The sequence below is a fragment of the Pristiophorus japonicus genome, chromosome 5 (assembly GCF_044704955.1).
Source record: "Pristiophorus japonicus isolate sPriJap1 chromosome 5, sPriJap1.hap1, whole genome shotgun sequence".
Lineage (NCBI taxonomy): Eukaryota > Metazoa > Chordata > Chondrichthyes > Pristiophoridae > Pristiophorus > Pristiophorus japonicus.
Genome location: NC_091981.1, coordinates 34896851 through 34921453, shown reverse-complemented (window position 1 = coordinate 34921453; position 24603 = coordinate 34896851). Strand labels below are relative to the sequence as shown.

The following is a 24603-nucleotide window of genomic DNA, read 5'->3' as shown; positions in this document are numbered from 1 at the left end:
CGTAGAGATCTTTGAGGGTGATGGGGCTGGAGGAGGTTACACAGCAAGTATAAATACAGCATCACACGTACAACTCTGCCTATTGATTTCAGTAGATCAAGTGTCCCAATGGTAATAAGCTCAAGGGGGGTAATTTTAACCTAACTTGCCTGGCAGGAACTGACTGGGTCAAATCAGCCGCCCATTTTACACCCCGCCTGATTTTACTTTCCATTGGAGTCATTTGAAAGTAACAGCGGGCGGGGTGTTAAATGGGCCAGTTAACATTAAAATTCTGAGGGGAAACTTTAACCTATGCCTTGGAAGAATGAGAAGTCTCTACAAGTACAAATATTATTTTTCATTTATTTGAACTAATTGCTTCTTAACCAAAACATGCTTCAATTCTTTTTTTTTCCTGCCAGAAAACATCTGGAGCTCTTATGGTGAACAGGGGGAAATGTTGGAACAGCAAGGACTGCCATCTGTACCTGCGTCAGAGGGTGGAACAAACGCAGGACTCCCATACCTGTTCAGTGACATAGCGACCTACTTCACCATGCTGGTTGGCATTTATTTCCCCTCTGTGACAGGTGAGGTTTGTGGATGTGAAGGAGCAGTGGGGTCCTGTGCAGTCCCTTGCATAATGTGCTGTCTCATGAGGTGATCTCATTGAAACATATATGATTCTGAGGGGGATTGACAGGATAGCTGCTAATAGATTATTTCCTCTGGCTGGAGAGTCTAGGACTAGGGGGTATAGTCTCAGGCTAAGGGATTAAGACTGAGATGAGGAGGAATTTCTTCACTCGGGGATGTGAATCTTCAGAATTCTCTACCCCAGAGGACTGTGGATGCTGAACCCTTGAGTATATTCAAGGCTGAGATCGATAGATTTTTGGACTCTAGGGGCATCAAGGGATATGGAGGTGGTGGGTGGGGTGGGGCGAAAGTGGAGTTGAGATCAAAAATCAGCCATGATATTATTGAATGGTGGAGCAGGCTTGAGGGGGCTGTATGGCCTTGTCCTGCTCCTAATTCTTATGTTATGTTCTTATTTCTTTAAAGAAGTCAAAAAGATTGGTCAAGCATGACCTTTCCTTCTGAAATCTGTGCTGACTATTCTTTATTATATCTTCAGTTTCTAGTTGATTTTCTATGACATCTTTCAGTGAACATTCCAATATCTTTCCTGCCACCAACGTTAAGATAACTGGTCTATGGATTTCCATGGGTTTGTTCTATCCCCCTTTTTGAATACAGGAACAGCATTAGCTGTCCATCGGCCTAGATCCGGAGCCCTGACAGAAGGATGTGATTTCAGTTGTAAATCTTGTGTCTCTCCTTTGTCTTGTTTAAAAGAACATATTTGCAGCCCTCGTGAATTCTTCATTTCCCCTGGCCCTCTGCCACCTTTCACCCCCTCTCCTCTCCTGAAGGTGCTGTGTTGCTCGGGATTCTGATTGCCCTTCAGGACCTTCTCTAAGTGGCTGTGAGCCTGTAATAATTTGGGATTTTTCCCAGCACTTTTTCATGGTGAAAAGATGGTTTCTAAAGGCATCTTCCTCATTCTCCAGAACTCACACCCATATGTGTGCTAAGCTGGGCATGTCCAGGTTTAAGAGTTACCCCCCCCCGCTATGGTAAATACCATTGGACATCACCATGAGATACCTACATGCCCATGACTCTTTTGAAAGTGGTGCATTCTATGCCTTTATGTGTACAAGCTAAAACTAATAGTTTAATCTACAGCTTGAATAATACAAAAACTCAAAAGGGAAAAGCTACCCACAGGCGGACACCTCTGACCACAAAAACCCCCAAAAATACCTGGTGGTCCCGCTCTAATGAAGACTTTGTGTCCCAAGACTAGCTGCGTAGCCCAGTGCAGAGGCTCTCGCATCCCAGAAGCGTAAGCACTTTCTGGGATCACGTGGGTCTGGACCATCAATGAAAATGTAGTAGTCTCATTGATGGTAATGGGAGCTCTGAGTTCCCATTACTATGAATGGGGAAACCCCTAAAAACAAACAAAACACAAACCTTAATTTAACAAAAGTAATTTAAAAAAAATTAATACAAAATTGAATTAAATTAAATGTTTGAGAAAAAATGTTATAATAGTGTTAAGCATAAACTTACCTTCATGGGCAGAGTTTTTAATATAAAAATTAGTAGTAACATTTATTTTTTCTATCTTTTAAAACTCTTATGCTGGTAAAAGCAGGCCTTGCGCCTTTTACCAGGCATAAGAGTTTGAAGGACATTCGCTGGGAAAGAGTTGAGCAAATAGCCCAAATCTCCGCCCGCGAAGGCCCTTCTCCCGGGGATGCGTGCATTTTGTCAATAGACATTTTGACAGATCGCAAGTGCCAGGTTTAGGTGCATGTGCTTCACGCGCCTAAACCCGGAACTTGCGGGGTCACTTCAGGCGTGTGTGCACATTTTATGTACCCGGAGAGGCTGCAATTTACGGGCCCATATTTAATCAGCAAGAGTGGGCTTATACATAACTTACTGAAAAGTGTACATGACTCTGACTAAGGTTCCTTTTCCCTCAACAGGTATCATGGCTGGTTCAAATAGGTCTGGAGACTTGAAGGATGCCCAGAAATCCATCCCTACTGGAACACTGTTAGCAATTATTACAACCTCTTTCATTTGTATCCTTAACCCTGAAAAATAATCACAATGACCGGAGGTGAAATATTTAAATGCACTAGAAATTTCAAAATGTTCTGGGAGTACAGTACCATAGTTGCTATGGCACTGGACTGGCAATGCTAAGATCATGAAGTTGTGAAACGGAATTCAGTAGCTCTGGTCATTTCTGGAACTTAAAATGGCAATGAAACATAGAAACATAGAAAATAGGTGCAGGAGTAGGCTATTCAGCCCTTCGAGCCTGCACCACCATTCAATAAGATCATGGCTGATCATTCACCTCAGTACCCCTTTCCTGCTTTCTCTCCATACCCCTTGATCCCCTTAGCCGTAAGGGCCATATCTAACTCATTCTTGAATATATCCAATGAACTGGCATCAACAACTCTCTGATGTAGGGAATTCCACAGGTTAACAACTCTCTGAGTGAAGAAGTTTCTCCTCATCTCAGTCCTAAATGGCTTACACTTTATCCTTAGACTATGGCCCCTGGTCCTGGACTTCCCTAACCTTGTTGTAAGAACCCAACAATTTGACTAATGTCCTTCAGGGAAGGGAACCTGCCATCCCTTACCCAGTCTCTACACGTGACTCTAGCCCCACACTTAATGCCCTCAGGGCAACTCTTGATCAGCAATAAATACTGCTAGTGTAGCCCATATCCCAAGAATACATTTCTTTTAAAATTGTTTCATATTTTTAAACTATTGATTAATCTGTAATACCAGGAACAAGTTGGCTGATAAAATGTGGTCAGTCTGCTTCTGAGCAAATCACCCCACTGACTTTCTCTCTCACTCCTGGTCCAGAAATAGTTTCCACAAGTCGAGCTAGAATGCTAAGAACAGGCTGTGTCTGCAAATCTCTGTGTTCTCTACAATTTGCTTTCAATAACTGATTTTTCATTATACTTATTACAACATTTAAATATAATTTTAATTCTTTCTCATTTTGGAGGGGCAGTGTGCTCTTTGTTCTTTAATTAGACTTCTGGAAGGTTCACTTCAGAGGAAAGTGATCCCTCTACCCTCCCTCCCTTTGTCACATGCTCACAAAATAATTCTGATGGATATTTTGCTTTGATGATCTGCACTCCTTCATTGGTAAGTCATCTCTGAAGAATCTATGACTCATTAAAAATTTTCAATAGCAAGTGGAGAATACTATTGCGAAAATAATTTTGGTCTCCACAGAGGATTTTGATTGTGACTGTGTTTTACCAGAAAATGTAGTATAATTAACTTAGGTGACATTACTTAAAAAAGCCAGAATTTCCTTAATACTCAACAAAAGACGTGTCGTGCATTATCTTATTTGGCGCTTGCATTGAAGGTGTGCTCTTAAGGGACAAGTAAGTGATTTAATGTAAATTTATGGCATTCCCTGGTATTGAATTGAAAAGCTGCATGTCTATTTTTACTGGACTGTCATGCAGATCAGTGTATAACAAATCATTTGAAGTGATCCAAGCTAGCAATAGTGGCTGTCAGTGCACATAAATGATTTATGCGCTGTTGGTATACTAGTGACCAATTAAAGTGAGCGTTTTAATCCGATATTCTAATGCTTTTCCACGGTATCATAATAAAGCTCTAATTTAATAGTGAACATTGTTTGAGAATGTACGTGTCTTTAAGTACTAACGATTTTTCTTTTTTCCCCCTCTGTCTCTGTTCCGTAATTTATTTATCTGTTGGCTCTTTTACTTCCCCTGTCTTAACCTGAACCCAGTGGAAATAACAGTCAGCTAATCTCACGCGTCTCTATCTGTATCTTCCGAGTATTGTGCTGCAGGGTAGGCAGTTGCTGTGATTTATTTGGAACAGAGTGGTTTGCTTGTAGAATTGCCCAACCTCATGATTTTAAAGAAGGGATAAGAAATATTTGATGTGTTGAAAAAGTAGTTTGGAGGCTAGTCGTCGTCGTCATCATCATCATCATCATCATCATAAGCAGTGCCTCGAAATCGAGGAAGACTTGCTTCCACTCTAAAAGTGAGTTCTCAGGTGACTACAGTCCAATACGGGAATTACAGTCTCTGTCACAGGTGGGACAGACAGTCGTTGGAGGAAAGGGTGGGTGGGGAGTCTGGTTTGCCGCAGGCTCCTTCCGTTGCCTGCGCTTGTTTTCTGCATGCTCTCGGCAACGAGACTCGAGGTGCTCAGAGCCCTCCCGGATGCTCTTCCTCCACTTAGGGCTGTCTTTGGCCAGGGACTCCCAGGTGTCGGTGGGGATGTTGCACTTTATCAAGGAGGCTTTGAGGGTGTCCTTGAAATGTTTCCTCTGCCCACCTGGAGCTTGCTTGCCATGTCGGAGTTCCGAGTAGAGCGCTTGCTTTGGGAGTCTTGTGTCAGGCATGTGAACAATGTGGCTCGCCCAACGGAGCTGGTCAAGTGTGATCAGTGCTTCAATGCTGGGTATGTTGGCCTAATCAAGAACACTGACGTTGGTGCGTCTGTCCTCCCAGTGTGCTACCACTGAGTCAAGACTGACGTGTAGCAATTAGTAAAAAGAAAACCAAGTTAACATGGCCTTTGAATAGACATGGTAGTGCCAAAACTCCAGTAGGGTGTAGCAGGATGATGGAGTCAGAGGGGCTAAATTTGCGGTCGGAGGCTTTCCGTGGGTGGATACCTCCGACCAGCAACACTAACTTACCTTCTGCCTCGGGATCCACAGAGACATGTGCTCCTGGGCCTCTATCCGTAGGCTTGTGTGGAGGCCCATGTATCCCACGGGCACATGCGGTTCGCAAGCCCAGTCAAAGAAGGGAATCCCCATTCATGCTTGGATTCCGTAGGTACGGAATGCCCATAAGCATGAATGGGGGTCACTTAAAAAAAAATATATCGAGACATCAAATACATTTTTTTAAAAGCAAAACAATTACATATTTAAAATTAATTTAATTAAATATTTAAAATTAAAATTTAATTTTTTGAAAAATAAATGTACATGTTTTAATGGGGCTAAAAATAAACCTATCTTGTTGCACGGGGTTTTTAATGTATAAATAATTGGAAAAAAATAATTTTTATGTTTTTTGAACTCTTAACGTTGGTAAAACCAGGCCTTACCTGGTATAAGAATTTCATGGGCATTCGCTGGGCAGAAGTTGGGCAAATAGCCCAACTCTCCACCCGCGGAGGCCCTTTTCCCGGGGATGCGTGCGATCTGTCTAGAGAATTCTTGACAGATTGCAGTTCCGGGTTTTAATGCTTGCCAAACCCGAAACTTGCGCGGCCCCTGCAACCCAATAAATCAACCATCGGCCAAGATGACCACAATGATCAACAAATTGGATTAGATTATGAAAGCCAGTATTTGTCAATTAGCTCCATGGTATGTGGTGTCACCAAAAGCAAAGTAGCGGTTCTTTTCTCTATCTCTCGAGAACTGTAGCTACTAAGGAGGCTATATGTATATGTATCGTCCTAACAAAATAAGACCCAATTTTTAAGTCTCTCTTTATATTTGTATTTCTTCATAGAGTATATTACTGCTGGGTTTTTTTATGATGCCAATCTAACTCCTTGTAATTTAATACCAGGGTTCCATAGAAAGTTCATTTGAGAACTCTATTGTAACAGCAAAAAATTAATAATTTTCAATAAATACACTATGTGCTGCTAATGAACTTCATTTAGTTCAGTATCAATTGCCAAATGAGACAATGGGGAGCTTTTTTAGCAGATGACGTGGTAGTAAATGCACATAGTTTGAAGTCTTCAGAGGAGGTTCAGCACAGAATGGATCGCAGACTTTCCATGTAGCTCCATGACACACGATTAGATGAGATCCTAAGTGGTTGATTCGACAATTGACAAACACCAGCAGTCAAGATATGAAGATAAGTTGATTTATTATACCACAAATTCTATTTTTGCTAATGCTCTACCAAAGGATAATAGCCTGAAATATCACGAGCTGATCAGCTTCCCTGCTGATGTGTTATACCCTTAAATGTTAGTTATTTGGCTGGAGTTTAGGGTTCTAAGTATAGAACGCCAGTTGTTATGGAATTAACTTTGTTCTTTGCCTTGTTAACATGGACAGTAATGGACCTGAAGGTTTAGAATATCTGAATCCTTTCTATATATTGAGTTTTCAGCCACTACCTGAAGTTTAAAGGCAAGTGATATTGATGTCCAGGGCAAATGATCAGGTGATGTTGTCCTGCTCTTATCGGCATGTTTTGTTGCTCTTTGTAAGGGTATCAAGTGATTAAGGCAGGGCAAGTAATGTTGAGGTACGGATCATCTTTATAGCTGCTTCCCGCCAGCAGGGTTCAAGTCAGGGGGAAGTGGAGAATCAAATTCAGGGCATTGAGGTGCCAGTAGGCCTCACCGCCCAAATTCTCCAATATCCTTGGCCACGATTTTGAATGGAATTGCGAAGGAGAATTCCCTGCAGGTGCCTGACCTCTCAGAATATTCAATGGATCCATGGCTCAAAGGAGGTGGCTAGTGAGGAAATCCCTCTTTGCGGTCACCAGTTGTCCTGCTGCTAATTTGTCCATAAACATATCCCCTGACACTTCAGGCATTCACTTCACCCCCTCCACCTCTTGCATCATTGTGAACCAATGAGGGTGCCTGAACTGGATTGTCCCTGTGTTCCTAGATATATATCTGATGGATTTACTTTTTGTTCCTAATTTTCTTCTCCTTATCCAATCATTAAAATTTGCTTAAAGGAAGTTTAATTTTGTTTTACTTTTTCCAGATTTGGCGAGTCTGTAAACGGCAACCTTGTCATTGGGACTCTGGCCTGGCCGTCTCCCTGGGTCATTGTGATTGGTTCGTTCTTTTCAACATGTGGTGCCGGTCTCCAGAGTCTGACTGGGGCCCCTCGGCTAATGCAGGCCATTGCCAGGGACGGGATAGTCCCTTTCCTCCAGGTAAGTGCAAATAAGCGCAGGCAAGTTATGTTAAACATAATATACGATGCTGTTAACAAATCACAAGAAGTTAACAAACTTGCAAAATGAGCATGTAAATGGCAAATGAATTTAAATATGGATAAGGGGGAGGTGGTGCATTTTGGTAGAAGAAACAAGAAGGCCACATACTCCTTGGAAAATATGAGTCTAAATGGGGTCCTCCAGAGTCCCCGAGCCATCATGGGTTAATGTGTTAACTGTATATCTGTGCTTCGCACTATGTGCAGTATATACCCCATCCTCACTGTGTGTCACTTGATTCTCCTAATGGCCCACCTATGGCAGGCATAGTTGTGACGTGATGTGTGCATGCTACTGCACAACAGCAAATTGTGTAACATAGAAACATTAAAAAATAGGAGCAGTAGTGGACCATTCGGCCCTTCGAGCCTGCACCGCCATTCAATATGATCATGGCTGATCCTGTATCTCAACACCATATTCCTGCTTTTTCCCCATACCTTGATGCCTTTTGTGTCTAGAAATATATCCATCGATCTCCTTAAATATATTCAGTGACTTGGCCTCCACAGCTTTCTGTGGTAGAGAATTCCACAGGTTCATCACCCTCTGAGTGAAAAAATGTCTCCTCAACTCGATCCTAAATTTCCTACCCCGTATCCTGAGACTGTGACCCCTTGTGCTAGACTTCCCAGCCAGGGGAAACATCCTCCCCGCATCCAGTCCAGCCAACCCAGTCAGAATTTTATACGTTTCAATGAGATCCCCTCTCATTCTTCTTAACTCTAATGCATATAGGCCTAGTCGACCCAATCTCTCATCGTACGACAGTCCTGCCATCCCAGGAATCAGCCTGGTGAACCTTCGCTGCACTCCCTCTATAGCAAGTATATCATTTCTTAGGTAAGGAGACCAAAACTGCACACACTACTCCAGATGTGGTCTCACCAAGGCCCTGTATAACTGTAGTAAGACATCCTTGCTCCTGTACTCCAATCCTCTTATAATGAAGGCCAGTATACCATTTGCCTTCCTAACGGCTTGCTGCACCTGCATGTCTGCTTTCAATGACTGGTGTACAAGGACACCCAGGTCCCTCTATTCGACTATCCAGTCTATCCAACCCAGTCAGAATTTTATACGTTTCAATGAGATCCCCTCTCATTCTTCTTAACCCTAGTGCATACAGGCCTAGTTGACCCAATCTCTCCTCGTACGACAGTCCTGCCATCCCAGGAATCAGTCTGGTGAACCTTCGCTGCACTCCCTCGACTGTACATCGACTATTCCCAAGCCATCACCATTTAAATAATACTTTGTCTTTATGGTTTTCCTACCAAAGTGGATAACTTCACATTTATCCACGTTATAGAAACATAGAAAATAGGTGCAGCCGTAGGCCATTCGGCCCTTCGAGCCTGCACCGCCATTCAATGAGTTCATGGCTGAACATGCAACTTCAGTACCCCATTCCTGCTTTCTCGCCATACCCCTTGATCCCCCTAGTAGTAAGGACTACATCTAATTCCTTTTTGAATATATTTAGTGAATTGGCCTCAACAACTTGCTGTGGTAGAGAATTCCACAGGTTCACCACCCTCTGGGTGAAGAAATTCCTCCTCATCTCGGTCCTAAATGGCTTACCCCTTATCCTTAGACTGTGATCCCTGGTTCTGGACTTCCCCAACATTGTGAACATTCTTCCTGCATCTAACCTGTCTAAACCCGTCAGAATTTTAAACATTTCTATGAGATCCCCTCTCATTCTTCTGAACTCCAGTGAATACAAGCCCAGTTGATCCAGTCTTTCTTGATATGTCAGTCCCGCCATCCCGGGAATCAGTCTGGTGAACCTTCACTGCACTCCCTCAATAGCAAGAACATCCTTCCTCAGATTAGGAGACCAAAACTGTACACAATACTCCAGGTGAGGCCTCACCAAGGCCCTGTACAACTGCAGTAAGACCTCCCTGCCCCTGTACTCAAAACCCCTTGCTATGAAGGCCAACATGCTATTTGCTTTCTTAACTGCCTGCTGTACCTGCATGCCAACCTTCAATGACTGATGTACCATGACACCCAGGTCTTGTTGCACCTTCCCTTTTCCTAATCTGTCACCATTCAGATAATAGTCTGTCTCTCTGTTTTTACCACCAAAGTGGATAACCTCACATTTATCCACATTATACTTCATCTGCCATTCATTTGCCCATTCACCTAACCTATCCAAGTCACTCGGCAGCCTCATAGCATCCTCCTCGCAGCTCACACTGCCACCCAACTTAGTGTCATCCGCAAATTTGGAGATACTACATTTAATCCTCTCGTCTAAATCATTAATGTACAATGTAAACAGCTGGGGCCCCAGCACAGAACCTTGCAGTACCCCACTAGTCACTGCCTGCCATTCTGAAAAGTACCCATTTACTCCTACTCTTTGCTTCCTGTCTGCCAACCAGTTCTCAATCCACGTCAACACACTACCCCCAATCCCATGTGCTTTAACTTTGCACATTAATCTCTTGTGTGGGACCTTGTCGAAAGCCTTCTGAAAGTCCAAATACACCACATCAACTGGTTCTCCCTTGTCCACTCGACTGGAACCATCCTCAAAAAATTCCAGAAGATTTGTCAAGCATGATTTCCCTTTCACAAATCCATGCTGACTTGGACCTATCATGTCACCTCTTTCCAAATGCGCTGCTATGACATCCTTAATAATTGATTCCATCATTTTACCCACTACCAATGTCAGGCTGACCGGTCTATAATTCCCTGTTTTCTCCTTTTTTTTTTAAAGTGGGGTTACATTGGCTACCCTCCACTCCATAGGAACTGATCCAGAGTCTATGGAATGTTGGAAAATGACTGTCAATGCATCTGCTATTTCCAAGGCCACCTCCTTAAGTACTCTGGGATGCAGACCATCAGGCCCTGGGGATTTATCAGCCTTCAGACCGATCAATTTCCCCAACACAATTTCCCGACTAATAAGGATTTCCCTCAGTTCCTCTTTCTTACTAGACCCTCTGACCCCTTTTATATCCGGAAGGTTGTTTGTGTCCTCCTTAGTGAATACCGAACCAATGTACTTGTTCAATTGGTCTGCCATTTCTTTGTTCCCAGTTATGACTTCCCCTGATTCTGACTGCAGGGGACCTACGTTTGTCTTTACTAACCTTTTTCTCTTTACATATCTATAGAAGCTTTTGCAGTCCATTTTAATATTCCCTGCAAGCTTCCTCTCGTACTCTATTTTCCCTGCCCTAATCAAACCCGTTGTCCTCCTCTGCTGAGTTCTAAATTTCTCCCAGTCCCCGGGTTCGCTGCTATTTCTGGCAAATTTGTATGCCACTTCCTTGGCTTTAATACTATCCCAGATTTCCCTTGATAGCCACAGTTGAGCCACCTTCCCTTTTTTATTTTTACGCCAGACAAGGATGTACAATTGTTGTATTTCATCCATGCGGTCTCTAAATGTCTGCCATTGCCCATCCACTGTCAACCCTTTAAGTATCATTCGCCAATCTATCCTAACCAATTCACGTCTCATACCTCCAAAATTACCCTTCTTTAAGTTCTGGACCATGGTCTCTGAATTAACTGTTTCATTCTCCATCCTAATGTAGAATTCCACCATATTATGGTCACTCTTCCCCAAGGGGCCTCGCACAACGAGATTGCTAATTAATCCTCTCTCATTACACAACACCCAGTCTAAGATGGCCTCCCCCTAGTTGGTTCCTCGACATATTGGTCTAGAAAACCATCCCTTATGCACTCCAGAAAATCCTCCTCCACCATATTGTTTCCAGTTTGGTTAGCCCAATCTATATGCATATTAAAGTCACCCATGATAACCTTTATTGCATGCACCCCTAATTTCCTGTTTGATGCCCTCCTCAACATCACTACTACTGTTTGGAGATCTGTACACAACTCCCACTAGCGTTTTCTGCCCTTTGGTATTCCGTAGATCCACCCATACCGATTCCACATCATCTAAGCTAATGTCTTTCCTTACAATTGCATTAATTTCCTCTTTAACCAGTAACGCCACCCCACCTCCTTTTCCTTTCTGTCTATCCTTCCTAAATATTAAATACCCTTGGATGTTGAGTTCCCAGCCTTGGTCACCTTGGAGCCATGCCTCCGTGATGCCAACCACATCGTATCCGTTAACTGCTATCTGCACAGTTAATTCGTCCACTTTATTCCGAATACTCCTCGCATTGAGGCACAGAGCCTTCAGGCTTGCCTTTTTAACACACTTTGACCTTTTAGAATTTTGCTGCAAAGTGGCCCTTTTTGTTTTTTGCCTTGGGTTTCTCTGCCCTCCACTTTTACTCATCTCCTTTCTGTCTTTTGCTTCTGTCTCCATTTTGTTTCCCTCTGCCTCCCTGCATTGGTTCCCATCCCCCTGCCATATTAGTTTAACTCCTCCCCAACAGCACTAGCAAACACTCCTCCTAGGACATTGGTTCCGGTCCTGCCCAGGTGCAGACCGTCCGGTTTGTACTTATCCCACCTCCCCCAGAACCGGTTCCAATACTTTATACTGCATTTCCCATTTGTTTTTTGTTTGCCCACTCACCCAACCTATCTAAATCGCCTTGCCGCGTCTTTGCATCCTCCTCACAATTAACAATCCCACCTAGTTTTGTATCGTCAGAAAACTTGAAAATATTACATTTGGTTCCCTCATCCAAATCATCTATATATACTGTGAATAGCTGGGGCCCGAGCACTGATCCCTGTGGTATCTCCACTAGTCACTGCCCGTCACCCTGAAAAAGACCCGTTTATTCCTACTCTCTCTTTCCTGTCAGTTAACCAATTTTCAATCCATGCCAGTATATTACCCCCAATCCTATGTGCTTTAATTTTGCACACTAACCTCTTATGTGGGACTTTATCAAAGGCCTTCTGAAAATCCAAATACACTACATCCACTGATTCTCCCTTATCTATTCTATCAGTTACATCCTCAAAAAAACTCCAGTAGGTTTGTCAAAACGATTTTCCTTTCATAAATCCATGTTGACTTTGTCTAATCCCGTTGATATTTAAGTGTCCCGTTATCACATCCTTTATAGACTCTAGCATTTTCCCTACTACTGATGTTAGGCTAACCAGTCTGTAGTTCCCTGTTTCCTCTCCCTCCTTTTTTAAATAGTGGGGTTACATTTGCCACCCTCCAATCTGTAGGAACTATTCCATAATCTATAGAATTTTGGAAGATGACAATCAATGCATCCACTATTTCCATGGCTACCTCTTTTAGTACTCTGGGATGCAGATCATCAGGCCCTGGGGATTTACCGGCATTCAGTCCCATTAGTTTTTCCAGCACTATTTTCTTACTAATAATCATTTCCTTTAATTCCTCTTGCTCACTAGCCCCTTGGTTCCCTAGCATTTCTGGGATGTTATTTGTGTCCTCTTCCGTGAAGACAGAACCGAAGTATTTATTTAATTGTTCTGCCATTTCCTTGTTCCCCATTATAAATTATCCCATTTCTGTCTGTAAAGGACCTACATTTGTCTTCACTAATCTTTTTCTTTTTCCGTACTTGTAGAAATTTTTGCAGTCGGTTTTTAATGTTCCTTGCAAGTTTACTCTCATACTCTATTTTTCCCCTCTCAATCAATCTCTCGGTCCTTTTTTGCTGAATTCTAAACTGCTCCTAATCCTCAGGCTTGCTACTTTATCTGGCAACTTTGTATGACTGGATCTAATACTATCCTTAATTTCTTTTGTTAGCCATGTAGATAAACGTTTTTTATATAACTTTTTAACTTTTTTAAAAACAGGTCTTTGGCCATGGAAAGGCTAATGGTGAACCAACATGGGCCCTCCTGCTCACAGCTGGTATTTGTGAGATTGGCATTTTGATCGCTTCTCTTGACAGTGTAGCTCCCATTCTTTCTATGTAAGTATAGATTTTTTCCCCAATCAACCTGATGTTGAAGGCACTGTTTTGTTTCCATCTCTTAAATAGGACTAGGCTTTAGTGAGTTGTCACATGTCCTAAGCCAATGGTGTTAGCTGCTGAGATCTTCATGTTCATGCCTGATATGTACATTGCTTTCCCCCCTCATTCATGACTGTTTTATGTGCATTTCTGTCTTCATTCTCTCTCTTGATTCTCCAGTATCTCAGCGGTATATAACAACAGCTTGCATTTGTATAAAGCCTTCAACATAAAGAATGGCCAAAGTGCTTCATAACTTGCCATAAAGAAAATGGGTGTCTAACCGGAAAGGAACAATTTGCAACGGAAAGCTTGGCTGAAGAGCTAGGTTTTGCAAGAAGGCTTTTAAAGGAGTAGAGAGTAGCGGGGGATGGTGAAGTTGAGTGGTTTAGGGAGGGACTTCCAGAGAGTAGGAGTCCTGCAGATGAAGGTTCTGCTGCCAATAGGGGTGGGGTGGGGGGAGGAGGGGAGTGACGAGAAGAATCAGAAAGAAAAGGCCAGGATCAGAGGAGCGGAATGCTTGGGGAGATCAGGTATATCAGTAATCTGTGCTGTATTAGACTGGAAAAGCATAAAGAGGCTAAGAGGCAGATATTCACACTACGCTCTCAAATAGCTGTAGAGCTGGGGTGAGCGTGTGTGAAAACAGGCTGCAATTATCTGAACTGTGGCACTAGAGTCATCCAAGATAAGCAGTGAACAATGCAGGAAGTTAAGCAAGAGTTTTTATCCTCTGTGGAAGTACCCAATTGTTGACAAAAGTGTAAACTTCAGAAGAGTGGGTCATTTGTACATACATTTGTAGGATTGTGGTACACTAATGACTGGAGATACAGAACTGATTAGGGGAGAAACGAAGGACTGTAAATCATGGAGCAGAGAATAATCAATCCATACTGACTGGTAAAGCATAGTAGCTTTTCTAAATTACCTCATTGCACATCAAGGACAACGTTCTCACCCATCAATGACAAAAGTACATATCAATGCATGAATCCACAACCCGCAGACAAAATAGGAATTAACTCAATGTTACGATCCATTGTCGAGGTTTAAATGATTGTTGCAAGTTACTCGAGCTTTATTTTTTCAACATGTGGCATCATCTAACGCTCTTGTTTGAACTGAAACATTGTAAAACTGCGAGGGGTCTATTGTTCACTATCCAGCCCATGCGGTTGCATGGAGAGGCATTGTGGGAGCCAGCTACAGTTTGGAAGAATGATTAATCCAGTGACTTAAGGGCAGATATGGGAGCAATGGAACTCAGATTTGATGCGAGATGGACAGGGAACAAGTAAGGAGTGGATAGCTTTGGAATGAAGTATCTGAAATAAGAGGCTAAGCTGATCTACCGACAGTGGAAAAACTGGGAGATCAAGCATGTAACAAAGTGGAAAGACAGTAGCATAACACGAAGTTTAATGGTGCAAATAGTTTTAATTTATACTAAATGTGTTTTTTCTCCTTTCCCTCAGGTTCTTCCTGATGTGTTACATGTTTGTGAACCTGGCATGCGCACTACAAACACTCTTGCGAACACCCAATTGGAGGCCACGATTCAAATACTATCACTGGTATGGCAGAAGCACCACAAACAAAGAAACAATCACTAAAAGATCCTACCAGTTTGATGAGTGAAACAAACTTCAGTTATCATTCACTGTGCTATCTTTGGTAGAATAACTTGCCTCCAATTATCTGGGTGTGGAGCTTCTCCAACATACCTCACCCTGTATACTAGTTGTAGAAAACTGACTGAGTATAATGCATTGTGTAGTCCAATCTCTTTACAACCAGGTGGTTTATGTAAATGACAGTGACAACATTACTCACGTGCGCAGTATAATTGTCTCATTGTGCAGGCAGCTGATCTCCAATGAGCAGCGTGTTTGTATGGTACGCAGAACTTTATTTTAATATATTTGGTTAACTTTCTTAAGCAGCTTTTGGTGTAATCAGCTAGTGCAGATATAGTTTGTAGCCGTGGCATGTGCACTTAGTGACATCAGATGATGGACTTGTTTTGTTATTACTCTGACACTGGAGGTTGTAGGGCCATTTTCCATAGGTACAACAGCATCAAAACACATTCCTTAGCAATAAAACATTTTGCATACAATCTCAATCCTTTCCTGTAGGCGGGAAAGGGAATTACTATTACTTCAAATTTACCTGATCTTGGCTCCAGGCCTAGTACACAGAACTCCAATGTGTCTGAAGATGTTCTGGTTTTAATCCCTTACTATAAGTATTCTACTTCTAGGACCTTGTCTTTCCTGGGAATGAGTTTATGTCTTGCCTTGATGTTCATCTGTTCCTGGTATTATGCACTGATTGCCATGGTAATAGCAGGATGCATCTACAAGTACATTGAATATCGAGGGTAAGATGGCTACTACCTTCCATAGTTAAATACATTTTTATACGAGAAAGAGTTTTTAGCTGACCTATAGTGAATATTACATGGTTTGTGCCCATTTTTCTGAGAGATCATTTTATTAATGTTTGCTTTCAGAGCTGAAAAAGAATGGGGTGATGGGATTCGGGGTCTGTCCCTTAATGCGGCTCGATATGCTCTGCTTCGATTGGAGGACGGTCCACCTCACACGAAGAACTGGAGGTAAAATTGGAACTCGAGTTTGAAAATGTTAATTCAGATCTTTAAAGTTGTTTAAAGTTATCTTTACAGAAAGGGGCTTTCGATCATAAGCACAAAGCTTGGTACTCTGCTTATTAACAACATTTAATTCTGGACGTGCTGGTTTGTTTTAATTTTCTTGGTGACGTGTTCCTTGTGCTCATCAAAGTGAGAGACGTTACTGCTGAAAATCGAACTGTTGTCCACTCAACTTTGGCTCAATTTTCCCCAGTGATTTGCGCCGTTTTTTTTGACCAGCACCGTTTTTTATGGCACAAATTAAAAAAATTAAAGTTTCCCCACGGAATGTGCGCCAGTGTAACTCAGTTAGTTATGATTTTTTTAGGTTCGTTTTTTTTTGCGTAAACTGATGTCAGCGCCAATTTTTGTCAATTATGTAAGTTTGCCCCCCAAAAATTTCTCCTATGTGACCACTCCCGAGAAACCTTCTGGTGAATTAAGAAAAAGCAGCGCACATTGAAAAATCGGCACAGAAAGGCGCCATTGTTTTTCAGCGAAGTTTTGGAGGGAATCCGGTAACACTTAAAATAGACATAATAAAGATTTTTTTTTACCTTTTATAACGCAGTAAATGGAGGTTTGATGGAATTTTGTAAGTTTTCATTTTTTTTCAACTGATGTGCCATCACCGAACGTCTGCAAACGGGGCTCGAGGGTCGGAGCGTCGGCTGGCAGAATCGGTCCCGCACCAGGACACTGGCATGGGGCTCGGCTGCAAAAGAAGCCCGGGGGTGGATGGGGTGGGGGGGAGCTGTGGAACGCATATGGAAGGCATCAGAAGCCTGCACTATCCATTAAATCAAGCGGAAGACATCAGCAGGGGTATCCCGATCACTGCGCCTGCTCAGACCTGGGTGTGGTCCCTTGTGGGGAGAGAGAACAAAGAACCTTGTCCTGCCTGCCTGCCGTTTTGAGCTTCTTGCAAAGGTAAAATTTAAGCATGGGAGCAATAGTGGAGGCCATACCTTGTGCAAGCCATTTGCATGACGGTGCTGTGTAGGAGACAATTGATTCGACTTCATTGCATGAGGAACCTCAGAGCCCATAGGGTGATGGGCAGGAGGCCTTACCCACGTTGGGTATATTGAGACAGGCGCTCGTGCCTGCACCATAGTGATGCAGGCTGTGTCAGAAGGCTGCGTTGCCACAAAGAAGTTGTAACTGAGATCTGGTGAGTTAGTAAAAGCAGGCCTGCAACCTAGAAGCATCAGGAGGACTACTTTGTCAGTTGAAGTGAAGGTTATAGCTGCATTTTCATTCCATGCATCTGGATCGTTGCAAGCTACAACTGGGGAGGTGTGTGTGCCATTTCTCAACATGCAACACATGTCTGCTTTCGGTAGATGACTGCTACACAATATGCCCGGAGGAATGACTACATAAAGTTCCCCATGACCGCCCAGGCAATGCTTGACAGGGCTGTGGACTTCTCCAGGATTGCTGGCTTCCCAAAGGTACAGGGCTGCATTGATTGTACCCACATCACCTTGCGAGCTCCTTCGGAGGATTCCGAGATGTACAGGATCAGAAATAGCTTGCACTCCATTAATGTGCAGCTCATGTGTGACGACATGCATCGCATCATGTCAGTTGATGCAAGATACTCGGGGCACCCATGATGCGTTCATCCTACACGATATATCTGCCTTGTTTCAGCAGCAGCTGGAAAGACGTAACTGGCTACTGGGAGACAAAGGGTACGACCTCACCACCTGGCTCATAACGCCCCTCCCTATGCGTAACCCGGACGGAAGCTGACTGGGAATACAACATGTCACACATTGCGATGCACAGCATAATAGAGAGGACCATTGGCATCTTCAAACAGTGTTTCCGATGCCTGGACCATTGCGGAGGCTACTTGCAAGTACTTCTCTGAGATTGTCGGTCAGTTCACTGTTGTTTGCTGTATGCTGCATAACTTAGCCATCATGAGGCAGCAGCAGCTGGTAGTAGACCCACCTGAGATGAGAGTGGCTGATGATAATGATGAGGAAGATGCAGATGGCGAGGAGGAGGAGGACGAGGAAACCATGCAACTAACTACCTGAACCCGGAGCACGACAGCAGAGGAGGGCGCGCCGTCGTGTCCCTTTAACGATTGCTCGAGCCTTGCGCCAGCAACTCATCCAAGAACACTTTGCTGCCTGAAGGCACAGCGGCAACTGTTCCACATGGACCATGTTTACTGTTTGGACCTGTTCCGTAATGTTGTGTTGTGTTAATGGAACAAATGGTGGAAATGATTCTTGTTTACTTCACAAAGTTGTATTAATAATGGAACAAGTAATGGAAATGATTCAGTTATAATTTCAAATATATTTCTTTCAAAAGTTTAACAAACATTTGTTTGTACTTAACTTAACTTTAATAAATATATTCTTGTATCAAACTTTAACATTTTCACTTAACAGCACTTAGTAAGCTTTAAGATCACTTACTAACTATTACTAACTTGTAAATTTACATAACTTACAAAAACCTTTTAATTTGAGAACAGTTACAATAGAAACAATAATAATAATAATAACAGCAGCAGCAAAGAAAGGCTGCACCCATCTCTCCGCCACCTTATTCTAAGACCACCCGCTGTACTTGGTCTTGGTGACTCCACCACCCCTGCCCACAGGTGGTGACGCAGCATTTCTCGGGTTGGTACCAAGCTTATTCTTTCGAGCATTTCGGGTAATGCGCATTTCTTGATGGGATGGGATGGGATGGGAGGGGTGGGGGCAGGGCAGCTGGTAATGTTGGGCCTCTTCAGCTGGTCTGGGGATTGGAATGGGAGTGGCAGTTGATTCTGTCAATAGCAGCAGGGTCTGAGTTCCCTTTTGCAGCAGCTAACTCCAACATTCCTTCCCTTGTGCCCAGACAGTGTCTCAACTACCTCCAGCATTCACTCCCTCATGTTTGCCGACACTGTCTCACCGACCTGTGACATGCCCTCCCTAATGTTGACAGCAAAAGTGTGTCAACTACCTGCAACATTCTCTCCCTCATGCTCACTGACAGATACCTCATCACCCACCCCACTGGTGGTGTCCAGGAGTGATCGAGTAAGGTCAGTGCTCTCCGCACACATTGCCATCATCTGAACCACATCTGTTAGATCCTGCACCTCAGGAGAGTGCGGTCGAGCTCTCTTTCCCCTCCTCACCCTGGGTGTGCCTCGCTGCACCCCACTGGGACCCGCCGCCTCGGACGGTGGGGCCCTGGGTGTGCCTCGCTGCACCCCACTGGGACCCGCAGCCTCGGACGGTGGGGCCCTGGGTGTGCCTCGCTGCACCCCACTGGGATCCGCAGCCTCGGACGGTGGGGCCCTGGGTGTGCCTCGCTGCACCCCACTGGGACCCGCCGCCTCGGACGGTGGGGCCCTGGGTGTGCCTCGCTGCACCCCACTGGGACCCACAGCCTCGGACGGTGGGAAACCATGGAATGTCCCACCAACACTCAAATGCTACTCGGGGAAGGGGCTGGCACCTCAATGGGCGGCACCTGCACCTCCTCAAAAGTGAGTACAACAGTGGTGACTTCCCCTCCTCCCCATGCTCTTGGTCTAGAAGATTGGAAGATGTTCTCCTCTTCAGGTTCGTCCTCATCTGAATCTTCTGCATCGTCAGGGTTGGCCTCAAGTTTTGAAAAATATAACCGAACAGACAAATGGTTAGCAGCAAAGGAGGGGGCAGGATGGGTGACATGAGTACCCACACACAGCGCAGGCAGCAGGCTGATTTGAAGGACCACGATGAATGATAGCACATTGCATCAACCGAAGCGTAGCTGAGAGAGACATCCCCACGAACTGAAGCATGGCTAGCCCGCGCAGTACTTAACATTTAGGAAAACCAGACTGTGGAATTTGCAGGACTTACCCTCTCCCTCGAGTGTGGGCCCAGCTTGTGCAATGGTGATTGCTTTTCTCCAGGCAGGACCTGTAATGACTCAAGAGTCTGGTTACTGTAAACTCACTCAGGTGCAACCTGATCCATCTTTATTCCAGCCCAAGAGTGCCAACGTGATAAAGGCACCCAGCTTTTATATACAGGTGACCAAGCATACATGCCACATGCGTACAGCCTGATGACCTCCGACCGCGGTGCCCTCTGGTGTCTGGTGACCCCCATGCATTAATACATAACAGAACGCATCAAAGTAGCGACCCTCTCTTCCAAGGGTGTCAGTGGGTGCAAATTTGCCAGGCCCCCTCCTGTTAGAGTTGTTTTTCGTTTGTTGTGTGCCACTTTCCTCTACAAAGATGAAAATATAACTTTTTATGTCTGCTGGGTGGAACATATACAGCTGGTTACATTTACAATTGCAATTCCAGTGATTAAATGAAAATATTACTTGCACTAACTACTTGACCAAGGTCCTGCCACTTCTTTTTTTCACTGGCCTCCAGACCTCTGGGTGGTCACCATTGCACAGTAATCTTCTGCAAGTTGCTTCCAGCGTTTCTTCACTTCTTTGGGTGGAACTTTTATGTGACTTCTGTTGGTGTACAGCTCCTGCCATCTGGTCTGAATCACAGTAACTAGTGCCTCCACTTCATCCTGAGAGAAATTCTTGGTCCTTGCACCGCGCTGCATCTTTTATTGCAGCTCCGATTTTTCCAATGAGAATTAAAGTTCTCTCACACAACTGGCTCTTTAAAAAATGGCCGATTGCAGACCGGGAGCTGTACTGCGCATGCGCGCCCATAGGAATCACGTCAAAAACTTGCTTTTTTTGCGCGCATGCACAGAAGGGGGCGGCATCGTTTTTTTGGCGCAGACTTTCGACTTCCCCCTCCCCTCCCCTCCCCCCCGAGGCTACAGGACAGGTTGCGTGGTGGCAATTTAAAAAACAAAAATAGAGTGGGGAAACTTGCCACGTTTATTTTTGGAGCAGTTGTAACTCTGGCAATGTGCCAAAAAAACAGCTTTGGGCAAAAATTGAGCCCAAGATCAGCATCAAGGGCAATGGCCTCGAAATTGCAGTCGGAGGCATGCCTCTGGGGTATGCCACCGACCCACAAAACAATTCTGAAAGTTTCTCCTGGCACCCAGGCTGCGAAGAATTACAGTCTCGGGCCTTCAGGCAGACAGCAGCGTAAAGGCCAACTGATCCTAGGGACACAGATGGTTCGGACGCATCCCTTGGATCAAGTGGGCCGTGTCTTCCAATAAAGGAGAATCCCATTGCAATCATTTACGAAGGGAATCCCCTAATGATATGCAATCGAATCCCCAATTAATCATAGTGTGTAGAATTTTAATAATTAAACAATGAACTGAATTGCAAATTTATTCATAAGCTATTTCATTGCACTGACCTTAATAAAAAAAAATTCATTTTTTAATAAATAATTTTAAACATCTTAATCCGGACCAATATTTGCATAAACTTATTTAAAGTATATGTGCATAGTTTTGGATTTTTAAATGTTTTATTTAAGTCTTGTACATATTCTTATATATACCCTTACGCTGATGCAAGCAGGCCCTACACCTGCTTTGACCAGCCGCAAGAGTTGCAATACTCATTTTTCAGGCGGTTCAGATAATCTGCCAAGGCATACCTTGACAGATCACAAGTTCTGGATTTCATGCGTGCGCAAGCAAATGGATTACAACGGCGTACTCAGAGAATGACGTCACGGAGACCACAATTTCAAAGCCATTACATTCCTGGGTTTCATGCAAAATAACACTACCAGAGCTCTGCTTCAAGAGTGCATTTTACCACCAAACTCAACCAGGATGATCCTATTACTACTTCATCATCCAAGGCATTCGGAATGGGATCCTGTAGATTGCCCTATTTTCAGTACACACCAAAGATTTTGGAATTTACCGAACGTCTATGAAAATTAGGCAATACCAGTCAACTGGGATAATATTACGAACTTGCACTCCCAACAAATAGAGTTCTATGCTGGAAATCCAGTTTTTAAAAAAATTACCCCAATGCCTCATTGGGAACTGAGCACCGAACTAGTCAATGAGACTAGTTCCCATTAAAGGGGCAGTCTAATGGAAATAGAAGTCATTGGTCAAGAGAATTCTGATAGTCAGCAGTGTGTTTGACTTTGGAGTGATTAATTTCTGTTTGTTTCACTTTGCAACTCTTGGTCCAACAAATAAACAGTGCTTGAGTAACAGAGTTGGAACTCTTAGGGTGACATTTGTTTATTTCATGAAGACCAAGCCCGAGGGAGATGTTTTCTTTCTCTTGTGCAGTTAGAATTGACTGTGGGGCCACTGGAGGCGGGGGCGGAGTGTGTCTGGAGGGAGGGGCGGAGTGTGTCTGGAGGGAGGGGCGGAGTGTGTCTGGAGGGAGGGGCGGAGTGTGTCTGGAGGCGGGGGTGGAGTGTAAAATAGGCAGCGCTGGACTCGATGGTGCGGAGTACCACCACATGAAATGGTGTGTCCACTTGCCGCGAGAGGTACAACACTGCAGGTAAGAAGCAAACCGTGTCGTCGACTGTGCTAGAGACCAGGTGCAGCCATTTTGTTCTCGCCACGGATGGGTTCAGGGGCAAGAAGGAAAAAAAACAAGCGGCTGTTTGGCCTTTTGTGCACCTCAGAGTAGGGTTGCTTTTTTAAAAAAGGTAAAGAAAAAGATTTTGCAGAGCACAAAACTGACGAGGCTTGTTTAGCTAACTTTTTTTTTGTTTTTACTTCCCTGTTCCCTCTTTCCCTGCTTCCCATTTCAGGCCTCAACTGTTGATATTGCTGAACCTGGATGCGGACCAGAATGTGAAGCACCCTCGACTGCTGTCACTCACCACACAGCTCAAGGCTGGCAAGGGATTGACTATTGTTGGCTCGGTGTTGGAAGGGACATTCCTGGAGAGGCACTCTGAAGTGCAGGCTGCTGAGCAGGTACATCTCCAACCGCAGACATCCAGCAAGCATGATACACAAGTGGCCTTGACCAGAAATAGCTCGTCAGTTGGGTTCATTTACAGGGGCATTGTATTGACTAATACACATTCAGTGATTTGTTTGAAGGGGTGGTGGAAGCAGATTCAATAGTAACTTTCAAAAGGGAGTTGGATATATGTAAAAGGGAAACAGTTGCAGGGCTTGGGGATAGAGCAGGAGAGTGGGACTATGTGAATAACTCTGAGAGCTGGCACAGGCACGATGGGCAGAGTGATCTCCTGTGCTGTATTATTCTATGATTTTGTTTGGGAAGGGAGGTTCATCATTTTTGTGACACTGACGTTTCTTGTCCAGGAGTGCAGTGGTGTGTTTTGAAGCAGTTCACCTCGCTGTCTTGTGTAGTTCCAAGCCAAGACTTCACAACAACGGTGCCTCTTTTAACTAGAACACAAGATTGAGCGTGAAGTCTAAAACAGCGACAGAACCGAAAAGACTGAGGCCATTTTCCACTGAACTATTTCCGTCATCATTCAGTGGACCTCGGTTGACGCCTGCTGTAAAGTGAACTTAGAAAGTCTATCAAAATGGAGATGCATTGCGACTGAATTTATAGGGCCAGCTCTCACTGGTTGCGTGCATCCTAGATTTGCAAAACTGTTCCATTCTATTTGACAAACCAGGGCAACGACAAAATGTAACATGGAAGGTGCATTACATGGAACTGATTTTGAACAATCATGAAGGTTGATCTATTTGAGTTCAAGTGTTAGTTGTGACCTGGAATATTTTTTAAGCCCACACCTTAATTCCTCCTTCCCCAACTATTTGTGACAATAAATGACACATTGGAGTTGTAAGTAAACGTTTTGAAAGTCCCCTCAAGGCTGCAGTATGTTGTTGACCAAAGTCACCCGTCTAACTGGTACCTGTGATTGGACTAACCATTGTCCTCCAGATACCCCAGTGTAGAGTGTAAACATAGAAACATAGAAAATAGGTGCAGGAGTAGGCCATTCGGCCCTTCTAGCCTGCACCGCCATTCAATGAGTTCATGGCTGAACATGCAACTTCAGTACCCCATTCCTGCTTTCTCGCCATATCCCTTGATTCCCCCTAGTAGTAAGGACTTCATCTAACTCCTTTTTGAATATAAAGCGCAGCTTATAATTAATTCAAAGTTTTATAACCAAGAGAGAAATTCTGTTGCAACTTAACATTAGATGGTAACGGATATTCACAATGCAAAAGAATGAATTAGAATAGGAGTCTCTAGAGTGAGTCCTGAGAAATTCGGGGTTAGGGTTTTCTATGCCCATTGTCAAAAGTGCACTGTGATTATCTGGCATGGGGTGGAGTGTTGATCACGCTGTGGAGGGGTGAGGGTCAGTTACATTGAGGGGGATGGGGGAGAGGCTCACACTGGTTTATATGCCAGACATGAAGTCAAATGTTGGGAAACTGAAGGTTTAGGAAAACTTCACTGCAGCTTTAGTTTTATTAAGAAAAGGTTTAAACCCCTCCTGGTTTTGGCCTCTTCTTCCTGTTCAT

General features: G+C 43.9%; 1 protein-coding gene across 9 annotated transcripts in view; it reads left to right on the top strand.

Annotated features, from left to right (window-relative positions):
• slc12a7b (solute carrier family 12 member 7b) overlaps positions 1-24603 on the top strand; it is a 385059-nt gene that overhangs the window by 332763 nt on the left and 27693 nt on the right. For all 9 annotated transcript variants that reach the window (XM_070880503.1, XM_070880502.1, XM_070880508.1 and 6 more), the window contains 9 exons: positions 405-572; positions 2547-2645; positions 3940-3997; positions 7372-7546; positions 13364-13482; positions 15003-15101; positions 15791-15910; positions 16043-16147; positions 22884-23052. In XM_070880503.1, coding sequence (XP_070736604.1) covers positions 405-572; positions 2547-2645; positions 3940-3997; positions 7372-7546; positions 13364-13482; positions 15003-15101; positions 15791-15910; positions 16043-16147; positions 22884-23052 — 1112 coding nt within the window. The remainder of the gene's footprint in view (positions 1-404; positions 573-2546; positions 2646-3939; positions 3998-7371; positions 7547-13363; positions 13483-15002; positions 15102-15790; positions 15911-16042; positions 16148-22883; positions 23053-24603) is intronic.